This window comes from Beauveria bassiana, assembly GCF_000280675.1.
Source record: "Beauveria bassiana ARSEF 2860 unplaced genomic scaffold BBA_S00016, whole genome shotgun sequence".
In the NCBI taxonomy this organism is placed as follows: domain Eukaryota; kingdom Fungi; phylum Ascomycota; class Sordariomycetes; order Hypocreales; family Cordycipitaceae; genus Beauveria; species Beauveria bassiana.
Genome location: NW_007930851.1, coordinates 505,382 through 532,169, shown reverse-complemented (window position 1 = coordinate 532,169; position 26,788 = coordinate 505,382). Strand labels below are relative to the sequence as shown.

Below are 26,788 nucleotides of genomic sequence, written 5' to 3'. Positions count from 1 at the left end.
GGTTTATTGAGGTACATATAACTACATTGGCCATGGCTGGGCTTACCAGGGGGGAAATTGGGATACAGCGGGCAAGCAAGCGCGCGGTGTCTTTTAATTCTCATCCCTGCTCTCCTGCATGACCGACATGTTTAACAATCCCAACCATCTCATCGGCGCGCCTTCCAAGTTATGCAAGAAGACATTCAACTACGTAATAACGTGCGTAGACGTTTATCCAGCCTATCAGCGCCGGAGCCACTTTTAACGTTCCTTTCTTTTCGCTCGTCTCCGTTGAGCTTTTTTGTTTCTGGGCGCCTCGGAGAGTGCCGCCCGTCTGATCGTCGCCAATTCTTTTTTTGCTTTCCTTTCCATTTTTTGGGTCTCTTTCCTTTGTTATCTGTGGCTGTCACCAAAGCTGTGGGCGAATCTATGTTGAAAGAAGAAACTCCCACTTTAGACAGGCTAATGAGTAGGTGGCTGCGGCGCACAACCCGTGCCTGTTGCTGATTGACGCCGGAGCTAGCTAGCTACATCCTCAACTCAGCAGACGGAGATGATGAGACCAACGCCGAGGCTGTCATTTGCATTTTGACAATCGATTGCCTCTAAAACGCACTCGATGGAAGTGTCGGGTCTGGAAGTTATCAAAAATTCACCGAGTAGGCTGGCTCATCAGCTACAAAAGAATGCTTCCAAGTACTTTTTTTCTCGTCTTTGCATCTCACTTCTAGCAGGTACAAGAACATTCAACAAGGGCGATCAAACGAGTTGATGAACAAGGTCAGATTTTTAAACAGTAGTCAACATCAATATACATCATGGCAGCGCATCGCTCAACGTCTCGACGTACGCACTGTACTATACTGCCCGATTGTTTGCTTCATATCAGAATCCAACATAATAAAAAATGAGCAAATACATATGCCGTTCCATAAACTCCTACTTCAGCGTTCCATGAAAGATGGTACCAAGTCATCCGCCTATACGCCTACATTGTCAAAAGAAGCCATCCAATTTCCACGCTCAAGAACCGGGCACGGGGAGGATGGGGTACAACGAGTTGCCGCCCTCCTTGCCCTTGCCGAGCGTGCGAGGAGGCAACTGGGGGCTTTTGACGTCGACGTCCATGGCATCGCCGTTGTGCTCCGCTTCGTCGGGAACGTACTCTCTGCGCTCCAGACGTCCGCGGACGTACTCGCGCAGGCCCTCGATGACACGCATGTTCTCCAACCAGCGGTCGTACTGCTCCTCGCGCTCGCGGGTGGCCTCGCTCGTGTCTGACGACTCCGAGGCGGGCGAGGCGGGGCTGTCAGCGGCGGCCTTGGGGGTAGTGGCGCCGCTGGACGGCTCGGCGGGTCGCGAGGGCAAAGGTCCGCGCGCGCGCTGGAGCAGACCGCCAGAGTAGCGACGGCGCTCGCTCATGTCGAAGCTGGGACCGAGCGTGGCCGTAGCAGACTGGCCGTAGCCGTGACTGGCAGCGGGCAGGCTGGTGGGCAGGCTCGGGTACATGACAGCGGCTGGGCTGTGACGGGACTGAGGAGAGAGGCCAGCAGCAGACATGCCAGAGGCAGACGGGCTTGGAGAGTGGCCCGAGGTGTAGGACATGGAGCTGGAAGGAGGGGTGACGGCGGGCGTGCCGGTCGACGAGATAGCAGTGAGAGGGGAGGCCATGCTGGCGGCTGAGACGGCGTAGCCGTCGGCCATATGGCTGGGAGATCCGCGGTGCACGACATTGGGTGAGGGAGTGTTGCGGAAGCCACCATAGCTGTGATCGCTGCCATTGTGAATATGTACGCCGGCAGTAGCATGTTGGGCATTCTCGTAGATGGTATCCTGCATTTGGCCGAGGAGATTGTCAATATGGACGAGATCCTTATGGGTGCGGGCGCTAGGCATAGGCAGGTAGTACTGCTGAGCCAGAGGGTTGTGAGCAATGGGAGGAACACCGGCACTCATGCCGCCAGAGACGTGCGCAGGCTGGGGCATGTAATGATCGGCAGCAGCCATGGCACCCTGGGGGACGGACAGGGAGCCGTGGAGAGGAAGAAGCGAGCGACCTATGTCGGTGTAGGACGAGGGGTCAATGTGGCGGCGCTTGGCGCTGCCAAAGAAGTCGTCAACCATGTCGTAGGTACGCTTGCGGTCATAACCGCCAGCGGCGGCAGCGTTGTAGCCAATGTGCTCCGCGCGGGGGGCGTTCAGAGGCGGCTGGTTAAAGTACATGCCATAGCTTGCAGGCTGCTGGGGAGCATAGTAGCCGCCAGGGTGACCAGGCTGGGGGTAGCCGGCGTGACCAGAACGCATTTGACCATTATGGTCGTAGTAGCTAGGGGCTGCTAAACATGTCAGCGGTTGCTCTGTCTTGTATGGTGATGGATGAGACGTACCCTTGGACTGAGTTCGGTAGTTGAAGCCGCTGTCCTGGCGGGAGAGGACAGAATCATCGGCATGTGTCTTGACGTGCTTCTTCAAGTCCTGAGGGCGTTTGAAGGACTTACCACAGAACTCACACTTGTGAGGCTTGAGAGGGACGTGGACTCTGATATGTGAGGTAATGTGGTCACGCTTGACAGTGGTTGTGCGGCACGAGTTCCATTGGCAGGTCAGGCTAAGGTTGTTTGTGCTTTTGCGGCCGACATGGCGATCGCAAATGTGTTCCTGCGGGCCAAAGAGTCAGACATGGGTGGCGGACGGGTATGAAGACAGCTGAGGACTACGTACATAGAGGATTTCGGGAGTAGCGAATTTTTGAAGGCACTGGTTCCAACGGCATGTGAGATTGTCTTCAGCAATGCTGGCCATGGCAGCCTCGCGCGCCGCGGTGGTTGAAGGCGCAGGGGTGCCCGACTTGGAGTCGCTGCTGTTGCTGCTCACGCCAGAGGTAACCTGGGAAATGTCGGGGAGTTGCGACATTGCAGCGGTTGATTATACGTGTAGTCGAATACAAGAGGCGGACGCCAGAGCGGTTCCGGGGTGATGGTTTGAGTTAGCGCCAGACAACGACGTTCGTTAGCGAGAGGACGGATGAGGTTTTTAAAGAGTGATGCAAAATATGGCGATGATGCAGGTTTTGAATGTCGGTTTAGATGTTAGCCAAGAAGGAAAGTCGAGAAGCAAGATTTAGATTCTAAAGTAGAGAAAGAAGTAATGTTGCGGGGAGGCGGTTGGCTTTAGATGTGCTGATACCGGAGCCAAGTCGCCAGGTCTTGGCGCGAAGACTGAAGGGGCGAGCGGAAAGTCTTGGCGGTCTTGGCATGCCAAGCCCAAGTACTTCTTGGCAGAAATACTTGCTCAGACGGTAGATTTGGTAGCTAAAAAGAGTAGCAGAGCATGCAGGGACATTGGAATGTGCGGCGGAGCAGAGTTTGCCAAGGCTGCCAAGCTCTTGGCGGTCTTGGCGGAAGACCCATAAGGGCCATAACCAGTGTTCGATTGGATGTTGGGCCGGTTGTGGGGCGTCGGTTCAGCATTCGCCTTGTACACTGACAGGCTCTGGCCGCGTTCCAGGCTCTTCTGTTTCTCCAAACAGCGCCCACCCAGTTACCAGCGTGCGAGCCCAATCTTGGGCAACACCGTACACGCAACACAAGGCGAGCAATAAATAAGCAACACCCTCAAAACCTGGCCTGGTCGGCTGCTTTTGCCAGTTCAGGCCACCAGCAGCCTGGGCTCGTCTGTTGTGTGATGTGATGGCATCATGCTGCCGCCGATACCGTCGACGGTGCACGCGATTCGCAGCTGCTTTCAGCAATGCCGCCAGGCGGCGTCAGAGCAGGCAGGTAGTGGAGCGTTTGCTTGTCTATCAAGACCAATAATCTTGTCAGAAGACCAGAAAAGGTGTACATGGCCGCCCGCGCAAATTAAATCCTTCCCAACCTGCTTGCCTCGTTTATCATTTATGGCTGATAATTTATGGCTGACTAGAACTTGGCCAGCAGCCGACCAGTCTACGAGTCAGAATGATATGTAGCACAACTGCCTCAGAATGGCATGATCGACAGTCTGTGGCTGTTTCGCTGCAGCGTGAGCAAGGGCGCAAGAAGCGGCGGACTGCTCTTACGATGCAAGGGTCGTTGTGAAAATATTTAGCCATGCACTTTATTTACCCCTCCAACCCTCCAACCCTCCAATCGCCCTCATGGACACCCTGGACATGGCTTGAGCCTGGGCTGCAACGTGACCTCAAGCTCTCTTCCGCGACAACACGACTCGAGACGGGAATGTCGACCCGTGACTGTATCCGACCTGTCAGCAACCTGCCAGCAACCTGCCCAGCACTACCGTTCGGCAACAATCCGTCCCTGTATCTTGCCGAAGCCGAAGGCTCCGGTCTGCGACAGCGCGAGCTAATCTCAGGCTTGTCAGTACCGACGATCGCCGAGACTGAACAAGAAAGGAATCAAGCTTTCCGCTGAGCGCCCAGTCTCTGTGCCCCTCCGCCTCCGCCGCAGGCTAATAAGCATGCCGAGAAATCGCTAAATACGTGGGGCTGCGCCCGGGGTACCAAGTATGCAAGAGATGAACAAGTGTGACAAGTTGGCAAGCACACAAAGCAGCAATGACGCCGCAGGAAGAGGCCTGCAACTGCTACTTGTCCTCTTTCCCTCTCGCCCTCCTGTCCATGAAGTGTGTCTGTGTGTCTGTGTGTCTGTGGCTGCCCAGGTGTTATCAAGTGTGTGTGTGTGTGCCTCTCTGGCTGCCCAGATATGGCGCATCAGTCTGCAGCCCGCCAGCATCGCCATCTGCCGTCTCTCTCTTGTTTCTTCCTATTTCGCCCTGGCGCGCATACCGGCTGGGCGTTGTGGCTGTTTCGTCGGCCCGCTTAGCAAGACTCTTGTTATTAAATGCTAGTCTGACGCAGATTTCAAGCCTGTTCGCAGGACCCGAGCTTTGCCCCAAGTTGAGCAAGCAGCGCGGCAGTTTGCCTGATGCTGCATTTGATGAACTACTCAAGGGTCGCCTTGTGCGTGACACATGGGCTGATCCCCTTCCAAACGAACACACTACCGCAGGTCAAGTCTCGGCATCGCCTTGAGGGTCAGATGGCGACATGCATGATTGGGCCACCGACTGGTGTGGCTCGCAACCGTTTTATTACGAGTAAGGTTTAATGGCTCAGCCACGCCGCCGTGCGCCCATCCGCCTCCACGTGTTGCTTGATTCAACGCACTCTGGCTCGAATTCGCCGACCCTGGCTCAAGTTTTCAATGGCTTTTGCTTGGCACGCCGGACAATCAATACGCCAAGCACGCTGCCAAGCTCTCTCAACCAGGCGCAGAGCGGGTGCTAATGCTGATCAGAGCAACGACGAATTTGTGCTTTTGCACAACCTAAACTAATCTATCGTCTCGCCAGCAATTGCGCCATGGCCAAGCATAGCCAAGCAGTTTGGCGGTTCCTAAGAACTTAAGAAGCATGTTAGTTGGCCAAGCCATCTGCCCCTGGCTTTGCCGATGATTCCCCGCATTGCGACGAGGGAGCGTAGCTGAGGCTGCTACATAGCCTTCACCTTGAGCTTGGCGCGTCGATTGCGTACGTACCCAGCTCTTTAAATCTTGCCGCGTGCTTCTGGACTTGGCGCATGGAAAAAAAAATACTCACATTCACACAATTCCTGTTATGGCAACCGCAGGTTAGCTTGAAGCGTACAACGCGGTGGCAATTGTGCTTGACAGACGACCATGGTCGCTTTTTTTGACAGAGGGGCTTGCCAGTAGTAAGTAGCCAGTGACGACGACAGCTTGCCTCAACCTTGTCCGTGGTGCACGTGGAGTCCTGCCGACACTGCGCGGAATCCATGCAGGCCCAGATTCACGTATGCATCGCTTGACAAAGGTTAGTCAGTCGTCAACGCATCTCTCAGTCAATCTAAGCATGCATTACAGGCCAGTCAAGGTCCGGTGGCGCCTCACTTTCAAGTATGTATGTCATATGCAAATCATCCTGCAGAAAGGTGCTCTCCAAGCGGTAAAAACAGAATAATTTGTGGAATAATCGTGCCAAGCGGGTGTCCATCACCGCCGGCTGTCATTCGGCCTGGGTTCGCTGCAGGCTGCTTCGATTCGTTCCCACCACAGAGCCAACACGACCAACGGCCCACGGTCCACGGCCCACGGCCAGCGGCACCAATCTTGGGCTTGCTATTCTTGTGGAACACGTCTGGAAGCGAGATAGCTTGTCGCTATGCGTTCCACGAAGTTTGTCTTCCATCGGAAGATTGGTGGGTCGATTACGCACGCACGCAGAGCGAAATAGTGGTATATCAATAACAGTGTCATATCGAAACGGCGGCTCGAAAATGCGGACGCAGACAGAAATACCGAACTTCAACCCTTTGATCTAGAGATGCAATTATATCTCAGACGTCTCGTCCGGAAGGCAGCTTCGGCATATCCGTAGCCTGAGAATTCTATCGTCCCGATTCCACAGAAGTAGTTGTGCCAGAAAAGCTGTGGCACCAGGTGTCGTATCTTATCATGCAGCAGACAGCTATGGTAAGCAGCTTCGGTGAATGCTGCATTTTGTGCTGCATCTTGCTGTTATAACATGCTCTCTACTACGATTGTTCTGTAGCACCGCATGAGCTTTGTCCTTGTACGGTATTGTGGTGCTTCTGTAGGCTGAGAGATTCATGTCAAGACAGTGCTGATCGGTTCTCATAGATTGGTGCATTATTTGGCTACTTTAACGCAGACTATTCGGCATCATTCAAGTGAGCCCATGGGTCCTTTTTTTTTTTTCCTTGATGCGCTTGCCTCCAAATATGTCCAGTCTGTGTTAGCAAGAGGACGGTCAGCCAAAGTAGCCGAAGCGAAATGACGTGCAACACAATGAGCTCAAAAAGCTCACAACTCGGCGGAGTACTTCAACTGCTGTCAGGGGTCCAGGGATCAGGGTATATATACGATGAATGGCTTGCTTCCGTGAGACAGAAGCGGGCGCCGGCACGGCGGCGACGAGATTGCCGTGGATGGAGAGGCACGGCTGAGGCTGCATGACAGTAATGACATTGACAGCCTGCTGCCCCTTACTTTCCCGACTCCAAGATGAGAAGACGAGCCGACTGATAAGATGGAGCTACTGCCGCGCGACGCCCCTGTCCATCGAGGGCTCCATCAAGGGACTCAGCATCCATGGCTTCAGAATCGGCGGCGCGGCGGGGGAGCCAAGGCAGGATGGGTAAACTGGCAATACTTATAGTGGGCGTGCCGCTTTCTATAAATATGGGGGCCTTTTACTGTTGGTTTCTCAGGGGGATTAAATACTTACTTCTAGGGAGGTTTGCTGATGTTGTTGCTGATGGTTGATTTTGTCAGCATCTAGGCAGGTGCATCATGTTGTGATAGATAAGGGATTATTGCGCTCATGGAGTGTGACGCGTCTAGTTATTAAAGTGTATGACTCGCCAATCATGAGCCCAGGGCGATTCCTGAGGAAGCCTGTGAATACCACTATAAAATGCTGTTGAGCTATACCTCAGAGTATGTTTCCCACTACAAGATGCATTTTAGTGGCCAACATGGCCTTCTAGGGTCCGGAAGAGGCCAAAAAAAAAAAAGGGCTGGACGGCGCGAAAAGTGAGCCCTAAAAGGAGTTTTGATAGCAAGAAAATGCCTCTCCCTTGTAGTAAATACTGGTAAAGAGCGGTAAGAAATGGAGTGTGTGTTGTGATATCAGGGGGGTATAGCGTGCATAATAAGGTGTGGCGCGTCCCTTCTTTTGAGTTGTGTAAGAGTTCAACACATCCGAAATCAGAGCCCTGCATGTAGTGTACGCTGCAGGGAGTGAAATTATTTCCGTTTTTTTTTCTATTTTTTTTTTCACAATCTTTTTGAGGGCTCTAAATGCCCTTGTCCATCCGCGGTAGCGTGCGGGTTTTGCGGCGCGTAAGCGCTCGCTTCATCCATCAGCCGGACACGATACGATCCGATGCAGTTACAGCCCAGACATGACGTGCTTTGTAAATGAATAGTAATTGTGCATCAAACCAAAAAGAAAAAAAAAAGAAAAAAACACAAGTTCTTTGCTCATGATAATCATGTTCCCCATCCTTGAAACTCGGCCATCCCCGCCGACTCGCGCAACCTTCTTTTAACCAAATATGACTCGAGTTCAGAATTCATGCGGACCCTCTTTTTAGACCCTAATTTATCGTCGCGTCGGCAGTAGGCCTGGCGAATCAGAAACGAGGCTCTCGCCCAACAAGGGTTGGCGCGGCTCTCGTATTCTGCGGCGGGACAGCCTGGCATGAAACAAGGGAAGATAAAAAAAAAAAAAAAGAAGAACGATGACGATAGCAAGGGTCTGGGAGGAGGATAAAAAGGGGAGCATATAATACTTTGTTTGATATCAGGCTCCGATTGGGATTTTTACATTAATTCTTGCCTTTTCTTCTCGTGCTTCTTTCTTTATTCTCTCTTCTTCTTCTTCCTGAAACATTTTTGCCGGATGCGGATCATCGCCAGTCATTCTTTCAGAACCAGCATTCATTCCTCCTTGTACGGTTGCATAACAATACACATCCCGTTCCCGACGCTGAACGATTGAGACATCGCGTTGCAAGCAGTTCTATGGATATACATTTCCAACACTTGATTCGAGGTTTTTAATCTCAGCCCGTGAATAAGACAACCTTGGCAACTTTTCGTCCTTCTCCGTTCTCCAGACGCCAATCCCAAAATAATTAATCGAATCTCTTTTTTTGTTTTTTCTTCTTCTCAGCTTTTCGACATGGAAAAGTCTGGCAGCTGGCGCGAATTCCCCTCGACGCTCCTCCAGGGCGGACGCTCCCCGCGCGCAGTACGCGTCGCCGCTTTTACCATTCTCATCCTCTTCCTTGTCCTCGTCTACGGCGGCAGCAGCAGCACCAGGGCCAGTTTCGGGAATCACAGGCGCCCTGCCGAGCCGGCAGCCACTGGCGGAGTCCCGCGTCCGTCGCGCGACCAGCAGCGTCTCATGGACGCGGCGAGCAACGCGACGCTCGGCTTCAGCTCGATTCAATTCATCAACCTTCCCGGCCGCTTCGACCGCCTCGACGCGGCCTCGCTGCAGGCCTGGCTTGCGGGCATCGACATCACCGAGACGCCCGGCGTGCTGGCGGCCGACATTAACGACGTGGGCATGCCCCCGGAGCATTCGGCACGCCTCAGAAAGGAGGAAAAGGGTTGCTGGCGCGCCCATGCCAATGTACGTTTGGAATCCCTCGAAGACGCGACCCCCCCCCCCCCCCACATCCCAAAGAAGGAAAAGAATCAGAAGAAGAGGAAGGAAAAGAATCAGAAGAAGAAGAAGAAAACGGACGAGATGGGGCGGCGCCGTTGAAAGGCAAAGCCAAAAAAAAAAGTGTGGCGCCCGCTAACGTTGAACCTGCAGATCTGGAGCCAGATGCTCCGGGACAAGTCCCCCGCCGTCCTTATCCTCGAATCCGACGCCTCCTGGGACATCGAGGTCCGCGAGTCGATGAGCCTCCTCAACCAGCATTTTAGCCGTCTCCTCGACAAGGTGCAGTCGAGGCCGCTCCCCAACCACGGCTTCCTCAACCGCCCGTCCACCTCGGTCACCCCTCCTCCTGCTGCTGCTGCTGCTACCACTACCGCCGCAGCCCCCCCGCCGCCACCGCCGCCGCCGGCGCCGGCGCCGGCGCACCCCGACGACCCCTGGCAAAGCACGCACTGGGATCTCCTCTCCCTGGGCCAATGCTGGGAGGGTCCCGATAACAAGAACGTTTCCGTGCGCTACCCAGACCCGCACGTCGCCCCGGGCATCGACTACTGGGGCGAGGAGCTCGGCGCCGAGCGCGTCGTCCGACAATCCGGCGGCATCGTCTGCACCACCGCCTACGCCGTCTCCCAGACCGGCGCCGCCAAGCTCCTCCTGCGCACCGCCCTCGACCTCGACAACCCCGTCGATCTCATCATGCGCCTCATGATTCAGGCCGGCGACCTCGTCACCTACAGCGTCACCCCGACCGTCTTTGCGCAGTGGGAGTACCGCGACGACATTGGCATGCGCGAGCGCGGCGCAAACAGCGACATCAACAGCCCCGACGGCGACGGCGAGCCCAACCTCTCCGGCTGGGAGGCCGTCAAGCACACGGGCAGCGTCTGGCGGAAAAAGGAGGGCCACACCAGCATCTCCTTCAAGGATATGGCCCTCGAGAGGGCTTGGGGCTTCATCTTTGGCCAGGAGACGACGCTGGAAAGGAGCCAGGCTTGATGAGGCCGATGAGGCAGTTTTGATAAGAGGGGGAGAAAAGATGTCGCTGGCTGGTCATCTCCCCTTGCTGCAGAGCAGACAGGATGAGGCTTGGGGCTAATTCGAGGGCGAAGCGCCAGTCATCTTGTCCATGCCGATATACGCGTAGGATATTACATTAGCTGTTTGAATTTTTTGTACTTTTTTCTTTTTTCTTCTTTTTTCTTATATGTATCTTGTACGTTTTAGCCTAAATGTCAGCACATGAATCTCCTTTTCATCTACGTCATGTACATGGTATCAAGTTCCATTTATACAGAGAGACACGCCAACGTCGTCATATTTACCTACCTATACACAATTGTCACAGGTGCAAAGCAAGAGGCATGTGAACCTACCTATACACAACTGTCACAAGTGCAAAGCAAGAGGCATGTGACCGACGAGACAGCAGGCAGGATCAAGAGTTTCCATTTAGCGCAGGCATACATAGCCTGAGTAATACTAGTAAAGGAAGACTACCTAAGCAAAGTGCAAAGTGCTTTGACATCCCAAAAGAGAAAAAAAAATCAGGGTCCTATTTATATCCCGTTCTCGTGCTTGCATTGAAGCATCGGATGCCCCCGCCATTCGAGGTGCGTAGTTGGAGTTCCATACTCCAACCCAAGAGAGATATCAAGCTACTAGAGTAGCCATATCCCAGTGTCCTCCCATTGAGATATTCGAGGGCTCTATTGAGCCGCCTAATCATCTCCTTCTATATAAAGCATATTGGTTTGTTGCCTCCAGGCCGCCATCAATAGGCAAGCCAAAAGGTATTATCTTGTGGTGTCGTAGAGCATTGCGGCATCTGATAATTCACTGTTCAACAGCCAAGCCAGAGCAAGATGCCAAGGTTGAAGCGTCAAGCAGAAAACTTTCCACAAAAGTAAGAAAAAATAAGGTGTTGAACTGGTTCGAGACGATGGCCAGCAAAAGGGTATGTGCAAGAAGATAAAAAGTAGCAGAAGCGAACGACAAAAAGCCATTAAAAGAGATACCAGGAGAAACGTAGAGTGACAGAGTCATAAAAGTTCCTGCCGGGCAAGTGATGGTTGAGCTTCGCGCTGCGGGGGTATCTGCCCAAATGCCAATTGTTGCCAGAGACCAGAGAAAAAAAAATGCAAGGGTTGAAGGGGAGAAAAGCACAATAAGCGAGTGTTGTGAACTCTAAGAACTGGCCGCGATGAAAACGTTTTCGCCGTCAATAAAAGTAGCGTGTGATGCGTATTCCTTTTGGCCCAGCCAAGTTGACCGAGTGCATTTTGATATCCGAACCCAGTTGAATAACAGTAAGAGGAAAGGAGGAAAAGAGAAGAAAAAGAAGCCGCACCAAGATAACGCCGTGCATGCAAATCGTATTATACAGAACCGAGTCGTAGAAGAGCCTCGACAGCCTCACGCTCCTGAGTGCCAGAGGCAGCAGCAAGAGCTATCATGTCGAAGCCAGAGGGAGGGAGACGAGCCATGCCGGACCGGCCGGAAAAGGCGCGCATGCCTGTGGCATTGTACGTGTGCGAGACGGGCACGTCGGGACTGGACAGGGCGGCGGCCATGTTGGGGTACGATTCGGCGCGTAGAGCGGCGGCACCCATGGCGGCCCAGTCCTCGTCGTCGGTCACGTCCTCGGGGTCGTCATTCATGGTGACATCGTCGTCGGGGGCCTCGGAGCACGAAGCGGACTCGTAACCGTCCATCGACATTTTGTCAGCTTCGTCCTCCATCATGGGGATGCCGTCATGGTCGTCGTGGGAGAAGTGAAATGCTTCACCACTGGAACCAAAAATGTTTGCCCTGGCCCTCTCTTGGGCTTTGAGGGCATTCCTGGAGATGGGGATGCCGCCATTAGGCAAGGACCGGGGCGGGGTGGCCTCGTGGTCACGTCCTGGGAGTCCTCGTCGCTTGGCGTTCCACCGTCCCCAGCCGACCTTTTCGAAATCAACATCGTTGTCGCCGAGCGCGCCGTCTCCACGGCCCTCGAGGGCACCGACGACCAAGCGGCGAGCCTTGGTTGGGGGGATGCCGGAGAAGCCGGGAACCGATGTGGTCAGGTAGCCCATGATGTGCCGTATCGCCAGAGGTCCGTGGTTGAGCAGGATCTCGGGGAGGTGATAGGTGGCCAGCATGGCGCTGGTTATGGTACCCGACGGATCATGATGGGGAGAGACGGAGCGCTTTGGGCCGTTGGCGTCTTCGTGAAGGTCCAAGTCGGAGTCGATGGGCTCGAGCTTGGCCGCCTGTTGCAGCTGGGCCTTGAGGCCGTGTGCAGGAAGAGCCGGGGAGATGGAGTTGGGAGGAGTCGGAAGGTTATGAGATCGTGCCACAGTCGCCAGGTCGCTCCGATCCGCTACAACAGTCAAGTTGTCTCGGTTCAAGGAGGCCTGGGGGATGTCACGAGCAGCTGCTGCCATGGAAGCCATGATGTATGTACCAGGTGTATAAGAGGGCTTCAGAACAATCTGTCAGAGATCAGCGCGTGTTGACAGACGAGGGAGGTAATGTCGGTGGCAGAGATGAGGGAGATGGAGATGAAAAGGGTGATGCGGCGCGAGCACGGGCGACGTGACCGACTTTGCGAGGGTTGCGATGCAGGAGCGGGAGGCGAGATGCTGTTGAGTCACTGCGGCCAGGGTACGTACCTAGACTGTTCCGAAGCGAAAGTTGGCGAAACTGGTAAAACTTGAGCTTGATAGAAAAGGACAAATTATTTGTATGGACAGGCTGGCAGGGCTGGCGCGACTCTCTGGACTGTGACAGATGACTCTCGATGGTTATTATAGGATGGGTGCGTTGTTGTTGTTGCTTTGAAGAAGAGGAGGGAAGGATGGAGGCGCGGCGAGGAGGAGACACGAGTTATGTATAGCAGGCAAGCCAGCGGACACAGCGCTGTATCCCTACCTACTACTTACCTAGGCTGTAGCGAAACGCTGGAACGGATGGTGCGCCAGGCCAACATGGCGGATATTGGGGGGTCTGATTTGGCTTGGGGGGTACGTGTCTGAAGAAAGCGGTTATTAATCCAGAAGTATTTGCTGCTCGGTTTAGCCGCGAAAAGTGACCTTTATGTTTTGCCATCCAGAGTCTGGAGAGGCCGAGCGAGCCACGCCAGCCTGAGCCACAGCCTAACTGGAGGTACTTGAATGGCGATGTACAACTTCTCTGCGGGAGTGCCACGGCAGGTGACAGAGCGCGCCGGTTTGGATGCCAACCATCCACAAGATGTGAAGATAGAGGTACTTCTCAGCTATGCCTATGCTGCGGCATTTCGCAAGTACCCTCTTGCGACATGGTGTCGTCAGTGTGGAGGGTGTGCGCTCAGAGCCCCGCTATTCTTGGTGCCATGGGGCGTCGATGCAGTGGCGTTGCCCCGACGGGAGGTACTTGTACGCCACGTACTGCTTGCGCGCTCTTGATATGACGGCTGACACATGAATTATATCCCATGACTCCCATGACTCCCAGCCGCCAGTGCACGCTCCTTGTCCTCCCTCGCCTCGGGAAGTGCTAGTTAGAAAATGCAGCTTGTTCATTCTGTTGACGGCCCATGTTTGTGCGCTCTGCCAAATGCAAGAAATCTCCCCTCACTTACCCGTCTTGTGTTGCCTTGCAAACGCCCTGCGTCACATTGACTGACTCCCCAACGCACTGGAGAACGGCGCAAACCGCCTGCGCGGAGGCCACTGGCCAGTAAGCTGACTTCCTGGCAGCAACACTGCATAAGGTAACTCAATGCCCACTGCCGAAATCGCAAAGTAAACTTCCCGACGGGCATGTCACTTTTTTGCCCTAATCATTTTCGTGCACTTTTTTTCTCTTTTCACTCTGTTTGTGCGTGGTGCATCGAGTCACGTCCCAGTGTTGCTTTTCCCCACGCGCGCGCGATCGGAGCTTCTCGGCCAACAGCGCGGACAACGTGCGCGCACCAGTCGATGGCAATCGTGGGGACGTAGAAAACTAAAATACAAAACTACCATTCTAGTTTGGAAGCAAAAACGGTTACAGTGCCTACAGTAGTGTGCCATGGCTATTGATTGCGTGCATCTAGCAACTGCGTCAGGTTCGTGGCGCATGTTGTCGTCTCTTTGCGCGTATGACTGTACCCAAGTACTGACTGCCGTCCTGCCAGGAAAAGTCTCCGAGTATGACAAGACCAAATGTCCGCGTACAGAAGAAATACACGTTGCCCGAGGTATAACAAGACAAGCTGTCCACAGTTACACGTCGCACCGCATTCACTTGCCTCTTGAACACATGTTTAACTTGAGAAGTGTACTTATTAGGCACCTTGTCAAGCATCAAGCAATGCCTCGGGGCGTCACAGCAGCTAACGATAGGTGCCTTAGGTACTGCCTTCAGCCGCCCCCACACTCTGCTCCTCCCGCTAGCATTACAGCGCATTTACAGCGCCTGTCGCGCCCATTACCTCACGCACATGCCCTCCACGATTCGTCCATTCGCCAATTCAACCTTTAGCCATCGGCTCATCGTCCCAGTTCGAGCATTGAAAAAATTGCCAAAAAAAAAAAGAGTGTCATCTGCGTCATTCTTTTCTGGTGCCCTTCTACAATCATATTCTGCTCAAGACACCATGTGTGTCCGCCAACAACCCTTCACCACGTTCTTCCCCCTTTCCGTCTAAGTCGGGGCCTCCCCCTTATCATCTAGTCTGATTACCTTCATTTCAACACCCAAGCTTTTTTTCTATTTACAAAGTATGCTCCTGTATCAATATCCCTCCCTAGTTCTATTTACCTCTTTCCTTGTAATAATGGCCCGAGTCAGTGAAGAATCACATCTTCTTCTCTCGTTATTAGGCCGCATGTCATCAAGGGCTCTTCAACCCACTCCTGCCTCGCCTCTTCTGCCCTAAAACTGACGTGCATGCACAGGATCCATCCTCGCTCTCTTTCTGAAAATAGCCCATCGAACAGAGTTGGTCCATATTATTCCCAAAGTTGCCAGGGGGGCGTGTGTGTAACCGGCCCCAGAAGCCCCAGTGCAGGTTGAGTCTTGGCTCCCTCTCCAGAGCCCAGTTGACAACTCGTGGTCGCTCCCAATGGCTCATGACGCGCCGTAGAATGGAGCCTTTTCTTCGTTTTGACTTGTCAAGCAAGCCCAATAAAAAAAAATAACTTAATGACCAAATAACTGTTGAAAATCTGTGAGCCATTTCCAAAGCCTTTGACAATGCCTGCTTTACCCGAACGCTAGTTTGGCGCGTCTTGGTTTGCATTGCCAAATCAAGCCCTTCCTTATCACAATCATTGACACCTACTGTAGTGTACTGTGCGTATAGAGCGACGCTCAGTTATCGCGTCTTGGCTTTGACTGCAACTCTCCAGCCCACTTCCCCGCGCCGCCCGGCTGAGATAACACCGGGAGCCGAGCGTCATTTTATCTCAATTTCACTCTTTCACTTTTTGTGTGCGATTGCCTCGGAAAGCCCTAAACCCATTGCCAAATCGAATTCCACCCTCGTATTTGTCCAACCGCAGCCTCGACGAGTCGACGGTCCGACTGGGTCAACCACCCCGCGCATCCGGCTCTGGTAACGCGGAACCACACCTGCATTATTCATTGATTTCGGTCGGAGCTTTTATTTCCATTGCAGCTGAATTCGGGTGACAATCGTAAAGTACATCATTGTTTCTGTCATGTATAAAACACCTCAGTACCATGGTGCTGCCAGCTCACACTTCATTGGCCGCATTTGCGATATAAAATCCCGACTCCACGCAGACAACCTCAGCAAACCCTAGGTACCTAGCTCTGTCATCGCCGACGAGCACAACCCCGCTCTGCAGCATGGCCTGTTGCATGGCAGCTCAATACGCTCAACACGCCGAGCTTCCAAGCCTTCCATTGCTCCCTCGTGCAGCTTGCCCCTCCCCCTCCCGCTGCCCAAATCCAGCGAGGCAGCATCGTCGGACCACTAACAAACCACGACAGTCCGACACATGCCCATAAGAATTTTCGCGTGGCGTACTTATTTTATTCTACATCCATCGGTGGTATTCCAATATATTCCGTCATTTCTAGTCTAGTCGTGTGCCCGTCGTCATCCAGGCTGGCCAAACACAAACTCGCGGCACGCCCGCTTCAGTACGCTCAACCTTTCTTGAGACTGCATAAATACTTGTCTGTATTGTGAGATGCTTTCCCGTAACATGGCGTCTTTGCTTAGCCGGCCCTCGCATATCGCCTTCATCTTGAGCTCCATCTCTTTTCGTAAAAATGGCTTGCCCAGACTCGTATCAAAGTCCATCCGGTCAAAGCCTAGAATCAAGGCCACGCCCAGCTGCGTCGGCACAAACACCTTGATATTGCCTCCTCTTCCTCGTCCCGTAGCTCCACCGCCGTCACGCCCGCCCCTTCCGCGACCCCGTTCACGCCCACGACCGCGACCACGTATGCCTCTGCCTGCTTGCGCGCCATTGTCGCCATCGCCATCGTCATCATTGCCGCCGCCTGTTGCACCAGAACGGTCAATCGTCGCCACGTATTCTCGGTCCTGGATCTTCTGAATATGTTCAGCCATGGTCGCATCCGTGCCGATACCGTTGGCATCCATCAGTGCAATAAGATCTGCTTCAGTGAGATACGATGGTGGTCCTGTCTTTCCCTCTGTCATCATGGCCTCTGTCGGTTCAAACTGCTCCCCAACCGTGAATTTGGGCAGCTCTGCCGTGTCGTTCCACTTCTCGTATACGTAGACGTCGAGATAGTTCCTTTCCAAGACAATAACCCCACGAGTGCTGAACATTTCTTCGCCGTATTGCAGATCGATTTCTGTCGCGGAGCCTTTGGCATCTTCTGAGCAGCAAGCGAGGAAGCGTCTCACGACATACTCGTACAAGCGACCTTCATCGTAGTTCAAAACGCTCGGTGCGGCATAAGTAATAGGATGAATGGGCGGATGCGCTTTGTCATCGTGCCTTCCTTCGCGTGGCTGCTGAAACCCTCCGTTCACAAGACCTTGAGCAAAGTCACCCCAGCGCTGGTCGGGCGTCTGCTTCTGTACCAACGCACGCAAATTCATGCCCTTGTCGAAGCGGTCCGTCTCTGTTCTTGGGTAGCTGATGAATCCTTTATTATAGAGGCCTTCGGCAATTGTCATGGCCTGCTGGCCACTCATTCGGAGCAGACGAGTGGCTGCCTTTTGCAGCTCGACTGTGGTAAGTGGTAGTGGCTTAAACTTGCGCGTTGGCTTTTCCTGAACCTTGGTAATCTTTGCCATTTTTGCAGCCAAGCATCTTTCATATAGAATAATGGTTGTCATGCGATCGAAAAGCCGATATCGTGACCAGCTAAAAATGGCTTGCTTGCCTTCACGGCTGTGGGTTACCTTGATGCCCCAGAAAGGCTCCGGGACGAAGTTCTTGACGCGAAAGTACCGATCCACAACGAAGCCAAGAGTAGGGAATTGACATGAGCCTTGAAGCGCACAAGTCAGCACACGGACCGTTTGAATCACACAAAGAGCCAGGCTCACCATAACTGAGTGTCAAATTTTCCATCGGTCCACCTAGCGGCCGTAGATTGTTGGTCATGAAACGTGTGAAGGCGTAGCCAATGCGCAGGTCTAGTTCTATTCGTGCTGCCACAGCATTCACTTGCCTCACATCGAGGTCTATCAGCCGCATAGCAGCAGATAAGACGTGCCTATACAAAGTCAGTGCATGCTGGCGGGAGCGGGGTTAGAGTGTAGCATCTTACGCCCTTTCGATATTGCTGAAGCGAGCACGTTTGACCTGGAGCTGCGCATTGCCCTTTTTGGCAGCATCTACAATTTCCTGGCCAATGTGTTCTCCTTCGCGATCGCAATCCGTCCAGATGACGAGAAGGCGCGCATACCTTGCCTGATCCGCCAAATTCTGTGCAATATTCTTCTTATCCTGAAAGCAGTTAGAGCTTGTGTCCTTGACCGAACGTATTGGATGTCATACTTGGTATACGTTGCTAATGACTGGCGCGTTAAAGAGCGACTCTGGGGGCGGGAAACTCCAGTTCTTGTGCTCGGCAGTAAACTCGAGGTTGGTGAGGTGCCCAGACACGCAAGTCATTGTGACGGAGCATTGGCCATATGGCGGTCCGAAATTGAAATCAAAGGCGTAATTCTTGACATATTGATTGCGAGTGTTGTGCTAAAGGATGCGGCGTTTGTGCATTAGTCGTTGTTTCGCCATCCGCCGCCCATGTATACTCACGGTCTGAAATTGGCCTCCGGAGAGATGGCTAGCTACCGCCTTTGAAATGGATGGTTTCTCAGCCACGCACAGAACCCGCATTTTGTAAGTATGTGCTTTTGTATGTGCCTTTTATTTTACGTGGCTTTATGAACGTCGTGGCCCGTGATATGCAGACTGGCTCATTCTCACTTAGCCTGCAAACGCGTCGCGTGATGACAATCGTGCAGCTGTACCACCCCTGTCGCATGGGCCAATCGCATGATGATGGCGTTGATTTTCGGTCATTCAAGTTTCAGGGCTTCATACTGGGCGATTCACAGACTTTCTTGTGATATATTTCGTTGCGTCCCACGCATGTTCATGAATGTCGGAAGAGCGAGCCAGAGACTGCCAAATTTAGGTGGGCAGCTAGCTGGCAGCTCGTCGCGACCCACCCAAGCTCCAGCGCCACCATTGAGGTGAGGAACGTTCTCTATAACATTGTTAGATATTTAGATGACAAGAAAAAATCACAATTCACAAGTACTAGAATTGCAGATATATCTCTTATAGATTGAAATTATAGCCAATATCGTAGAGCCTGCGCCCAACCCTAACAACAAGGCAGGTGTTCCCGACAACCTAGCGTATGATGACGTCCCACAAGGGTGATTAGGCTGTGGCAAGACAACCTCCACCCTCTATGACGCGCCGGGCCCCTTCTCGCTTTCAACAACTTCTTCTCTGCGCATCCATCACCTAAAACCAGCCCGATCCCAGGGGCGCGATACCGTACTTTCGGAGCCATGATTCCTGCCATCTTGTCTATCGAGGACTGCGCCGACTACTCCAAGACGGTGCAGCCCTTCCTCCCCCAGCTCTATGCCCTGCCGCAGGTGCTCATGAACAACGGCGCCAACCTCGCCGGCCTCAAAGACATTTACCTCCAAACGAACCCGCTCGTCACCGGATTTTCCTTTTCTGTCCTGCTTGGCGCCGTCTTCCTTGCCGTCTCGGAGCTCAATCGCAACTACTCCCAGGTCGACCGCCTGTGGAGCATCCTGCCCAACCTCTATGTCATTCACTTTGCCGTCTGGGCCCGTCTCGCTGGCCTGCCGTATCATCGCCTAGATCTGGTAGCAATCGCTACTACCGCTTGGAGTGTATGTTTATTTGTTATTCACCTCGATTGCGTTTCACTAAACAATGTCTGCAGATTCGCCTCACCTTCAATTACTGGCGCAAGGGCGGTTACAACGTTGGCTCTGAGGACTACAGATGGTGAGCTGATGCACCAAGACCAAGTCACGTCACGAATTAACATCATCACAGGTGCATCGTTATGAAGCATGTGTCCAAGCCCGTTTTCTTTCTCTTCAACGTCACCTTCATCTCCTTTATCCAGAGCGTTCTGCTCTTTGCTTTCTCTGCCGCCCCCACCTATAACATTCTTCTCAGCACGCGCTTCGAGCCCGAGATCACCAAAGCCGACTGGATGTACTTTTACATCATTCTGAGTCTCGTGCTGAGCGAATGGATCAGTGACGGCCAGCAGTGGGGTATGTCTTCTCTCTCACCCCGAACAAGAAATCCGCAATACTAACACAGCACCAAGACTACCACCAGGCCAAGCACTCGTACCTCAAGACGGCCAAGGTTCCCAAGGGCTGGTTCCAGGAGGAGCTTGACCGTGGCTTCCTCACCAGCGGCATGTGGGCCTACAGTAGACACCCCAACTTTCTCGCTGAGCAGGCCATCTGGTTCGTCCTCTACCAGTGGAGCTGCTTCGCCACCAACACCCTCTACAGCTGGGCCGGCGCCGGCTCCTTGGCCCTGATTGCCCTCTTCCAGGGGTCTACCTGGCTCACGGAGCTCATATCTTCTGGAAAATACTCCGAGTATACTCACTATCAGAAGCAGGTGGGCATGTTCATACCCACATCGTTCAAGGGCTACACGCCGCCCGCCCCCAAGACGCCCAAGGTTATCCGCACGAGCGAACTCGCCAAGCATCTGGAAGAGAAGGAGAAACAAAAGCAGTGACTGATACATGCCCGACTCGACACAGAAGACCTTTTTCCCCTTTAGCTCACTCGGGGCTTTTCGAGATTTCAGAGTATGACTCACTCACTGGAGTTCTCTGGAGAATCTGGGCAAATTGGTGAAAAAGTTTGATACCCCCAGAATATCAGTCTATAAGATTCTCCGATTCTAGTAGTCTAGGTCGTTTCTCGTCTAGTAATAACACTCTTATGCGCATTCCCGCAAGTCGCTCAGCTTGTCAGCGTAGAACGCAGGCACAGCTATGGCATCCTTGGCCTCCCAGTCCGCTTTTGTATTGACACCCGTCAGCACATGTAAAGTGCCGCCCAGCTTGCCATCGATGCCAAACTTGATGTCCGTGTTCAGCCTGTCGCCGACCATGCACGTGCGCGCGCGGTCGAGCTGGAACTTGCCCTCGACGGCGTCCATCATGGCCTGGCTGGGCTTGCCGAGTGAAAGCGGCGACTCGCCCATGGCGTTTGCCAGTGGCACGCTGCAGGAGCCCGCGCCGAGGAAGAGGTCGCGGTGCATGGGCAGCGTCGAGTCGGTGTTTGTGGCGAGGAAGCGCGCGCCGCGGCGGAGGTAGTGCAGCCCGTGAACCAGCTTGAGGTAGTTGATGTGGAAGTCGAGGCCGCACAGCACGGCGCCGACCTCGGGATCCAGCAGCGACCCGTCAGCCAGGCCGGCAAAGTCGGCGGGGGTAATATCCCGGCGGAAGGCGGGGTCCGTGCCGCCGATGAACGGGACGCCCTCGGACGCGAGCTCCTGCTCCGCGCCGGCTTCGCCAATGACGTAGACCTTGTTTTTGCCGGCGGGGAGCTTCAGGATGCGCGCGATGTAGACGGCGGCCGAGTAGGACGAGCCAAAGACGTCGTCGGGGCTGGCCTCGATGCCCATGCCGGCAATCTTGTTGACGTAGTCTTGGCGCGATTTGGTGGAGTTGTTTGTCACAAAAACTATCCTCTTTCCTGTGAATTGCTTTGTTCAGGGGCGTGGATTTCAGGTAGATTTTTTAGTTTGCAATATGTATCCTACCTTTTGACCGCAGAAGTAGCAGCGTTTCCGGAACTCCCTCAAAGACATGGTCTCCAGACCACAGCACACCTGGCCTCATGGTTTCAGCTAAAGCGTTCGCCATACATATCAAGAAGAAGCGCCGGCCGAGTACTCACCATCGCAGTCAAATAAAAAAGTCTACATTACAGCATCAAATGGTTCAGTTAGTTTTATGTACGCAGTGCTTCGCTCGGGGGCTCAAATAACGCACATCAAACTTGGCGATAAAGTCTTTGATACCAGCACCGTCTCCGGTGAGATATTTCGGCGAGGCGGCCATCTTTGGGGAAAACTTTTGAGATTTGAAAAGACAAAAGCAAGGTGCTTGAAAGTCAAGCGGTAACGGAATTTGAATTCGGTGCAAAAAATGGTTGAGTGAGACACGAGTCGGGAAACGGTGAGACTCGCATCTTGGTCCAAGACAGAGTGATTAGTCATGAACTCATCAGCGGGATACCGAGCACCGAGACCGGGAAAGATTCGCGAATAGTGCATAATGGCATCGATCTCTTACCGAAAGTGATTCTTTCGACTATCCCACAAATTATGAGCTGTACAGTGCATTCGCTTCCGCAGAGCTCTCCTCCGTGCCGGATGAACAAAATTACAGGTTCGTTCCGGGTAGTGGGCGACCAGGCAACGTACCGCGACCCGCCGGGAGCTAAAGGTACAGCCACCTCTCTTTGTCAAGGGGTTCGACAAAGCAGAAAAAGCCAATAGTGTTACGCGAGACAATGCATATTTTAATCATTTACATGCTACCCTGAAACTCGATTAAAATGGAAAGCGCGGCGCATCAATAACAAAGCTCGACGCCCCGCCATCGGCGTCCTTGTTCCACGGATCAAAGTCCGACTCGCAGACCGTCTCGTGAGACGGCACCTTGCCCGTGTCCATGTAGTCCCGCGCGATGCCTCTGGTGCACTCGCTGTTGGCGGACCCAAGAGCGCAGTGGCCCATTGACTCCTGCACCACCACCGCAGCGCCCGGATGCTGCGCGGCCATTCTGCGCGCCGACCGCAGCGGGGTGACGGGGTCGAGGCGGCTGGACAGGAAGAGCAGCGGCGCCGCGGGCTTGCCCTTTACGGGCCGTCCGCGCGACGTCCTCTCGTAGCGCGGCGTCGTAAAGGGCCCGTTGAAGGACCAATGGCGCGGGAAGCGAAATCCGGCGCACGGCAGGCGAATCTTGGACCAGAAGCTGCCAAACGTCTTGGAGGTCCTGCTCTCGCTGGCGACAAAGTCGCGCCACCAGGTCAGGTTCCTGCCCGTCACGTCCTCGCCGTCGGCGCAGCGCGTGGCGATGCTGGCCTCGTTGACGGCGAGCTGCATGACGGGCACGCGGATGCTGTCCCCGACGGCGCACGCGTCGCGGAGGTGCGGGAACGCGCCAATCTTGTCGAGGAGCTGCACAAACGACGTTGCGTTGCCGGCGAGCAGGTCGGCCAGGGAGGCGGCTAGCGGTTTGAAGGAGGTGCCGGGCGAGTAGCTGGTAATGGCAGAGGCCATGCGCACGTCGGCGGCGGTCAGGGCGGAGAAGCCGCCGCCGGGCGTCGTGATGGGCACGGGCTCGTCGGCGAGGGCGGCGACGTAGTCTTCCACCCGGGCCTGGATGTCGGCGCCCGACTTGTCGCTGGGCTGCACGAGCGGGCAGACAGATGCGCCGGCAGCATGGCAGCTAGTGTAAAAGTGGGAGGTGATGTTGTCAGCATCAATCGTGCTAGTGATCCAGCCCTGCAAGAAACGGCACGTTAAAAAAGGAGCCGAAAGAAAGAGGCTGAAAGCGCAAACTTACAGGTCCCGACGAGTAGTCCTTGGCATCAACAACGCCGTCGAGAATAAGGCGGCCAACACGCTCAGGAAATAACGACGCAAAGTAGTTACCCAGGATGGTACCATACGAATAGCCAACGTACTGCAGACGTGGGACGTCCTTCTTGTGATGCCCTCTCTTTCGCAGTTCGACACGGTCATTGTCGTCGACGCCCTCGTCTAGTTCCACCCTCTCCTCCTTGAGGTGCTCGTCAATCTTGTCCACAATCTGGACCATGTCGCGCGCGACACTCGGCGTACTCATGAAGCCCATAATCTCCGCGCCGGGCGTGCCCGCCTCATCTTCCGCGGCGCACTTTTGCAGGAAGCTCTTGTACATGCCGAGTATGCGGGGCACGGCCGACGGCTCGGACCCATCGAGAATGCCGACGCCGCGCTCCTCGTACGCAAAGGCGTCGCGTGCGAGGTCGTTGTGCGGGAGGCAGTTGGCGCGCGGCCAGCTGCGGCCGACGCCGCGCGGGTCAAACGACAAAATCTCGTAGTGCCGCTCGCCGGGCTTGTCGAGGGCGTCGCGGAGCTTGCGCCCGCCGCCTCCGCGCAGGCTGTCAACGCCGGAGCCGCCCGGGCCGCCGGGATTTGTGAGGATCGTGCCGCCAAAAGCCGGGTCCGAGACGGGCACGACGGCCGGCAGCCGAATCACGGCCAGCACGACAAGACGCGGGTCGGTCTCGTCCTTCCAGTCCATGGGCACCGTCAGGCGCGCACACTCGAAGCCGTCGTAGCAGGGCCGGTACGAGAGCACCGTCGAGGGCGGCAGCTTATCCCAGTCAAAGCTGCTCGCGGCGTCGCCTGGCGCCTGCTGCTGGCCCTGTGCCAAGGCGGCAAGGCCCGCCAATACTGCTCCAGAGTATCGCATTTTTTGTAGAGAGAGACGCCACTCTTCGTGATGGCCTGATCTGAGGAGCAGACAGAGCCGGGGCAAAGAAAAAAGAGAGGAGATGTGCCCGATCAAAGGCTGCGGCGAGGCTGGGATAAGATGATGGTCAGGTCATGGCGAGCGGAGTCGGGCGACTGCTAGCGCTCGGCTTCGGCACCCGATTACACAGATCAGGCTGCAAGTTTCAAGTCTTTGGTCGTCATTGCTTAACAAAAGGAGCGACATGATTGATTGATTGTGCGTCTAGACTCCAGATGCGATTTTGACTAGAGATGGAAGGACAGAGACTGATGTGGGATGAACAGAGTACAATCTCAAACCGCCAGTAGACCAAAAGCCCGACTGGTACCAAACTAGCGGATCGCGAACTCACTACGGAGTACGGAGTATTAATACTGTCTATCCAGTCTCCGACGCACTGTGCGATGGATCTCACACCGCAGCCTGGGCGGCGTATTCGTATACCGTCTCCGTACTCGGATTATATCTAGGTATTCGCGAACTAATGCATTTGAGGCTTGGACTAGCAACTCCAAAGAATCCCCGCTATATTTGGCTTTGAAACTGACACTAACTTTTGCTATCCGTCTAATTTTGTGCATGGTGAAAAAGTTTCGTATAGCGTTTGTTCGGAGTTTTCGGCGTGGCGTGCGCGCAAGACGCGGGGTCCTTCCTAAAAAGTCCTAGAAAGGGGCGGTCCCTGGATAACAAGAAAAAGCATTGCCTCTCGGCGTCGTCTATTAGATTACAAGTATGACTCCCAACAATAATGTATAAAAACCGCAATAAACCGCAATGCTCGTAAATGAAGGGGCAAGTCTCCCTCGCAGTGAATGCTGTTGGTTCCGAATTTAATCGCTCTTCTTCTTTGGAGGAATCGGGTTGCCCTTATCGTCAACGAGCCCCTTTTCGCGCATCACGCGCAAAGCGTCGTGAATAGGGTCTAGCTCTGGTCGCGGCTCGCGGTGCGAGTCAAAGTAGTTGTCGGCCCAGGTGAAATACTGGCCGTAGTTGCATGTAAAGTACATGTGGTGAAGAGTATGGTGGGCCGGACTGTTGATGAACTTTTCCGACCAGGTGCCCGTGATCATGTCGCCGTCGTGGATGAAGATGGTCCAGAGCTGCACGAGAATGAAGAGTACGGCGTAGAGGTACTTTTGCATAGGGCAAATAAAGACAAAGATATGGTAAGGAGTCGACTGCAAGAATCCATCGACGGGGTGGAAAGCAATCGCAGCCCAGGGCGTGGGAACAATCCACTTGTGGTGAGGCTTGTGAACGTATTTGTAGATGCTGGGGTGGTGTTCGAGTCGGTGGATCCAGTAAATGAAGAAATCGTTGAAGATCATGTATATAATGGTCGAGACGAAGAGCCAGGGCCAGCCGTACTCATCGATGTGCGTGTAGAGAAGACTGTGGCCGCGGACCTCGGCGAGGAAAAAGGGCAAACTGAGAAGATCTATGACAGGAATGGCCCAGAGCGAAGACACAATTTCTTGGGAGATCTGGTTTTTGAGGAATCGAGGGTGGTACTCCAGTCGACGGTCGAAGATCAAGTAGTAGGAAAAGGCGGCGAAAATGAAGTAGATTGCGGCGGCACCAAAGCCCGCGACAAACAAAATCGAGGCGCATTGGCGTCGAATATCGTCGCGAGGCAGCGACGAGACAATGCACGATTCGATAGCCGAAGTGGCGACTTTTGCGGTGGCGTTGTGCGCAGCAACGGCGCTCAGCAGCGACGACGTCGACCATGAGGCGCTGCGAACGGCATCGCATGCAACGGCCGGGCCGGGAAAGAAATATGAATAGGCACGGTCGAAGACGAGGGGGTCGAGAATTTCGAGAGCGGTGTCCATTTTGTGCGACTGGTGTACCTCGCGCACGGCAAGGGACAGAACGAGCCAATGAAGCAAAAATAAAGAAAAAGTCGTAGTGGTAATAAAAGACGGTGGAACGAAGAGGAAAAATAGGTTGTTTGCCCGTCTAGATAAGATCAACACAATTTCATTTATTGACTAAGCTACTGCGCTCCACTTGCAGGCACGGGTTGAGCGGATGCCGGCTCAATTCCCCTCATGCCACTTTTTGCTTGCCTTACGAGTATTCGTTCCCGCCTGGCGCCTGCGGAAACCACAGTGCGAGATCTTCGCTAACACACTGTCCTGGTGGCGCCAGTCTCCCCTGACCGCAGCTCATTTGTGTTCCTCGACCGGGCCATCTCGGTCGCCGCAACACGCGTGAGCAAATGCACGTCGCACCTGAAGATTGCCATGTAACAGATAGTGAGGCCAGTCGCGCCGGGAATGTCGTGTAATTCCTTGTCGGCTGATTCGCAGACGGCGGAAATTAAGTAGGCCGAGCCTTTCCCCGTATTACACTGTTATTAGGGCGCCCTGTCGGCTGACGAAGCTGCCAGCTGCTCGACCTAGCAGTACTACGGCGGCCGAGTAGTGCAATACCGTTCATGATGGCTCATGCAGCCTGCCATATCGGGACGCAACGCGCATGCATCAGCACCATGCATTCACCACCACATGTATCCGTACTTTCGCTTCACGAAACATAAAGCTTTCAGTGCGTGACAATGAAACAAAAAAGC

General features: G+C 54.1%; 10 protein-coding genes across 10 annotated transcripts; 3 read left to right on the top strand and 7 right to left on the bottom strand.

The window, feature by feature from the left end:
* Positions 1 to 1,005: 1,005 nt before the first annotated feature.
* Positions 1,006 to 2,895, bottom strand: BBA_05984 (pH regulatory protein; the record flags this gene model as incomplete). The annotated part of the gene is made up of 3 exons (XM_008601081.1): positions 1,006 to 2,315; positions 2,370 to 2,640; positions 2,704 to 2,895. The coding sequence occupies 3 exons, from the start codon at positions 2,893 to 2,895 to the stop codon at positions 1,006 to 1,008; spliced, it is 1,773 nt and encodes a 590-aa protein (XP_008599303.1).
* A 1,178-nt stretch (positions 2,896 to 4,073) lies between these two features.
* BBA_05983 (uncharacterized protein) lies at positions 4,074 to 5,017 on the top strand (the record flags this gene model as incomplete). The annotated part of the gene is made up of 2 exons (XM_008601080.1): positions 4,074 to 4,342; positions 4,852 to 5,017. The coding sequence occupies 2 exons, from the start codon at positions 4,074 to 4,076 to the stop codon at positions 5,015 to 5,017; spliced, it is 435 nt and encodes a 144-aa protein (XP_008599302.1).
* Positions 5,018 to 6,458: 1,441 nt separating this feature from the next.
* Positions 6,459 to 10,197, top strand: BBA_05982 (glycosyltransferase family 25; the record flags this gene model as incomplete). Its single annotated transcript, XM_008601079.1, has 3 exons — positions 6,459 to 6,476; positions 8,704 to 9,168; positions 9,355 to 10,197. The coding sequence occupies 3 exons, from the start codon at positions 6,459 to 6,461 to the stop codon at positions 10,195 to 10,197; spliced, it is 1,326 nt and encodes a 441-aa protein (XP_008599301.1).
* Positions 10,198 to 11,576: 1,379 nt separating this feature from the next.
* Positions 11,577 to 12,635, bottom strand: BBA_05981 (mucin-like protein; the record flags this gene model as incomplete). Its single annotated transcript, XM_008601078.1, has 1 exon — positions 11,577 to 12,635. The coding sequence occupies one exon, from the start codon at positions 12,633 to 12,635 to the stop codon at positions 11,577 to 11,579; it is 1,059 nt and encodes a 352-aa protein (XP_008599300.1).
* Positions 12,636 to 14,032: 1,397 nt separating this feature from the next.
* BBA_05980 (uncharacterized protein) lies at positions 14,033 to 14,285 on the bottom strand (the record flags this gene model as incomplete). Its single annotated transcript, XM_008601077.1, has 2 exons — positions 14,033 to 14,169; positions 14,225 to 14,285. 2 exons carry the CDS (start codon positions 14,283 to 14,285, stop codon positions 14,033 to 14,035), a joined length of 198 nt encoding a protein of 65 aa, XP_008599299.1.
* A 1,988-nt stretch (positions 14,286 to 16,273) lies between these two features.
* Positions 16,274 to 18,503, bottom strand: BBA_05979 (DNA topoisomerase; the record flags this gene model as incomplete). Its single annotated transcript, XM_008601076.1, has 5 exons — positions 16,274 to 17,649; positions 17,708 to 17,877; positions 17,932 to 18,110; positions 18,162 to 18,359; positions 18,423 to 18,503. The coding sequence occupies 5 exons, from the start codon at positions 18,501 to 18,503 to the stop codon at positions 16,274 to 16,276; spliced, it is 2,004 nt and encodes a 667-aa protein (XP_008599298.1).
* A 686-nt stretch (positions 18,504 to 19,189) lies between these two features.
* BBA_05978 (DUF1295 domain protein) lies at positions 19,190 to 20,426 on the top strand (the record flags this gene model as incomplete). The annotated part of the gene is made up of 4 exons (XM_008601075.1): positions 19,190 to 19,546; positions 19,600 to 19,664; positions 19,716 to 19,942; positions 19,999 to 20,426. 4 exons carry the CDS (start codon positions 19,190 to 19,192, stop codon positions 20,424 to 20,426), a joined length of 1,077 nt encoding a protein of 358 aa, XP_008599297.1.
* Positions 20,427 to 20,633: 207 nt separating this feature from the next.
* On the bottom strand, positions 20,634 to 21,762 carry BBA_05977 (4-nitrophenylphosphatase; the record flags this gene model as incomplete). Its single annotated transcript, XM_008601074.1, has 4 exons — positions 20,634 to 21,394; positions 21,462 to 21,530; positions 21,599 to 21,620; positions 21,694 to 21,762. 4 exons carry the CDS (start codon positions 21,760 to 21,762, stop codon positions 20,634 to 20,636), a joined length of 921 nt encoding a protein of 306 aa, XP_008599296.1.
* A 494-nt stretch (positions 21,763 to 22,256) lies between these two features.
* On the bottom strand, positions 22,257 to 24,168 carry BBA_05976 (Peptidase S33, tripeptidyl-peptidase; the record flags this gene model as incomplete). The annotated part of the gene is made up of 2 exons (XM_008601073.1): positions 22,257 to 23,213; positions 23,275 to 24,168. The coding sequence occupies 2 exons, from the start codon at positions 24,166 to 24,168 to the stop codon at positions 22,257 to 22,259; spliced, it is 1,851 nt and encodes a 616-aa protein (XP_008599295.1).
* An 872-nt stretch (positions 24,169 to 25,040) lies between these two features.
* On the bottom strand, positions 25,041 to 26,045 carry BBA_05975 (lathosterol oxidase; the record flags this gene model as incomplete). Its single annotated transcript, XM_008601072.1, has 1 exon — positions 25,041 to 26,045. The coding sequence occupies one exon, from the start codon at positions 26,043 to 26,045 to the stop codon at positions 25,041 to 25,043; it is 1,005 nt and encodes a 334-aa protein (XP_008599294.1).
* Between the last annotated feature and the right edge of the window lie 743 nt (positions 26,046 to 26,788).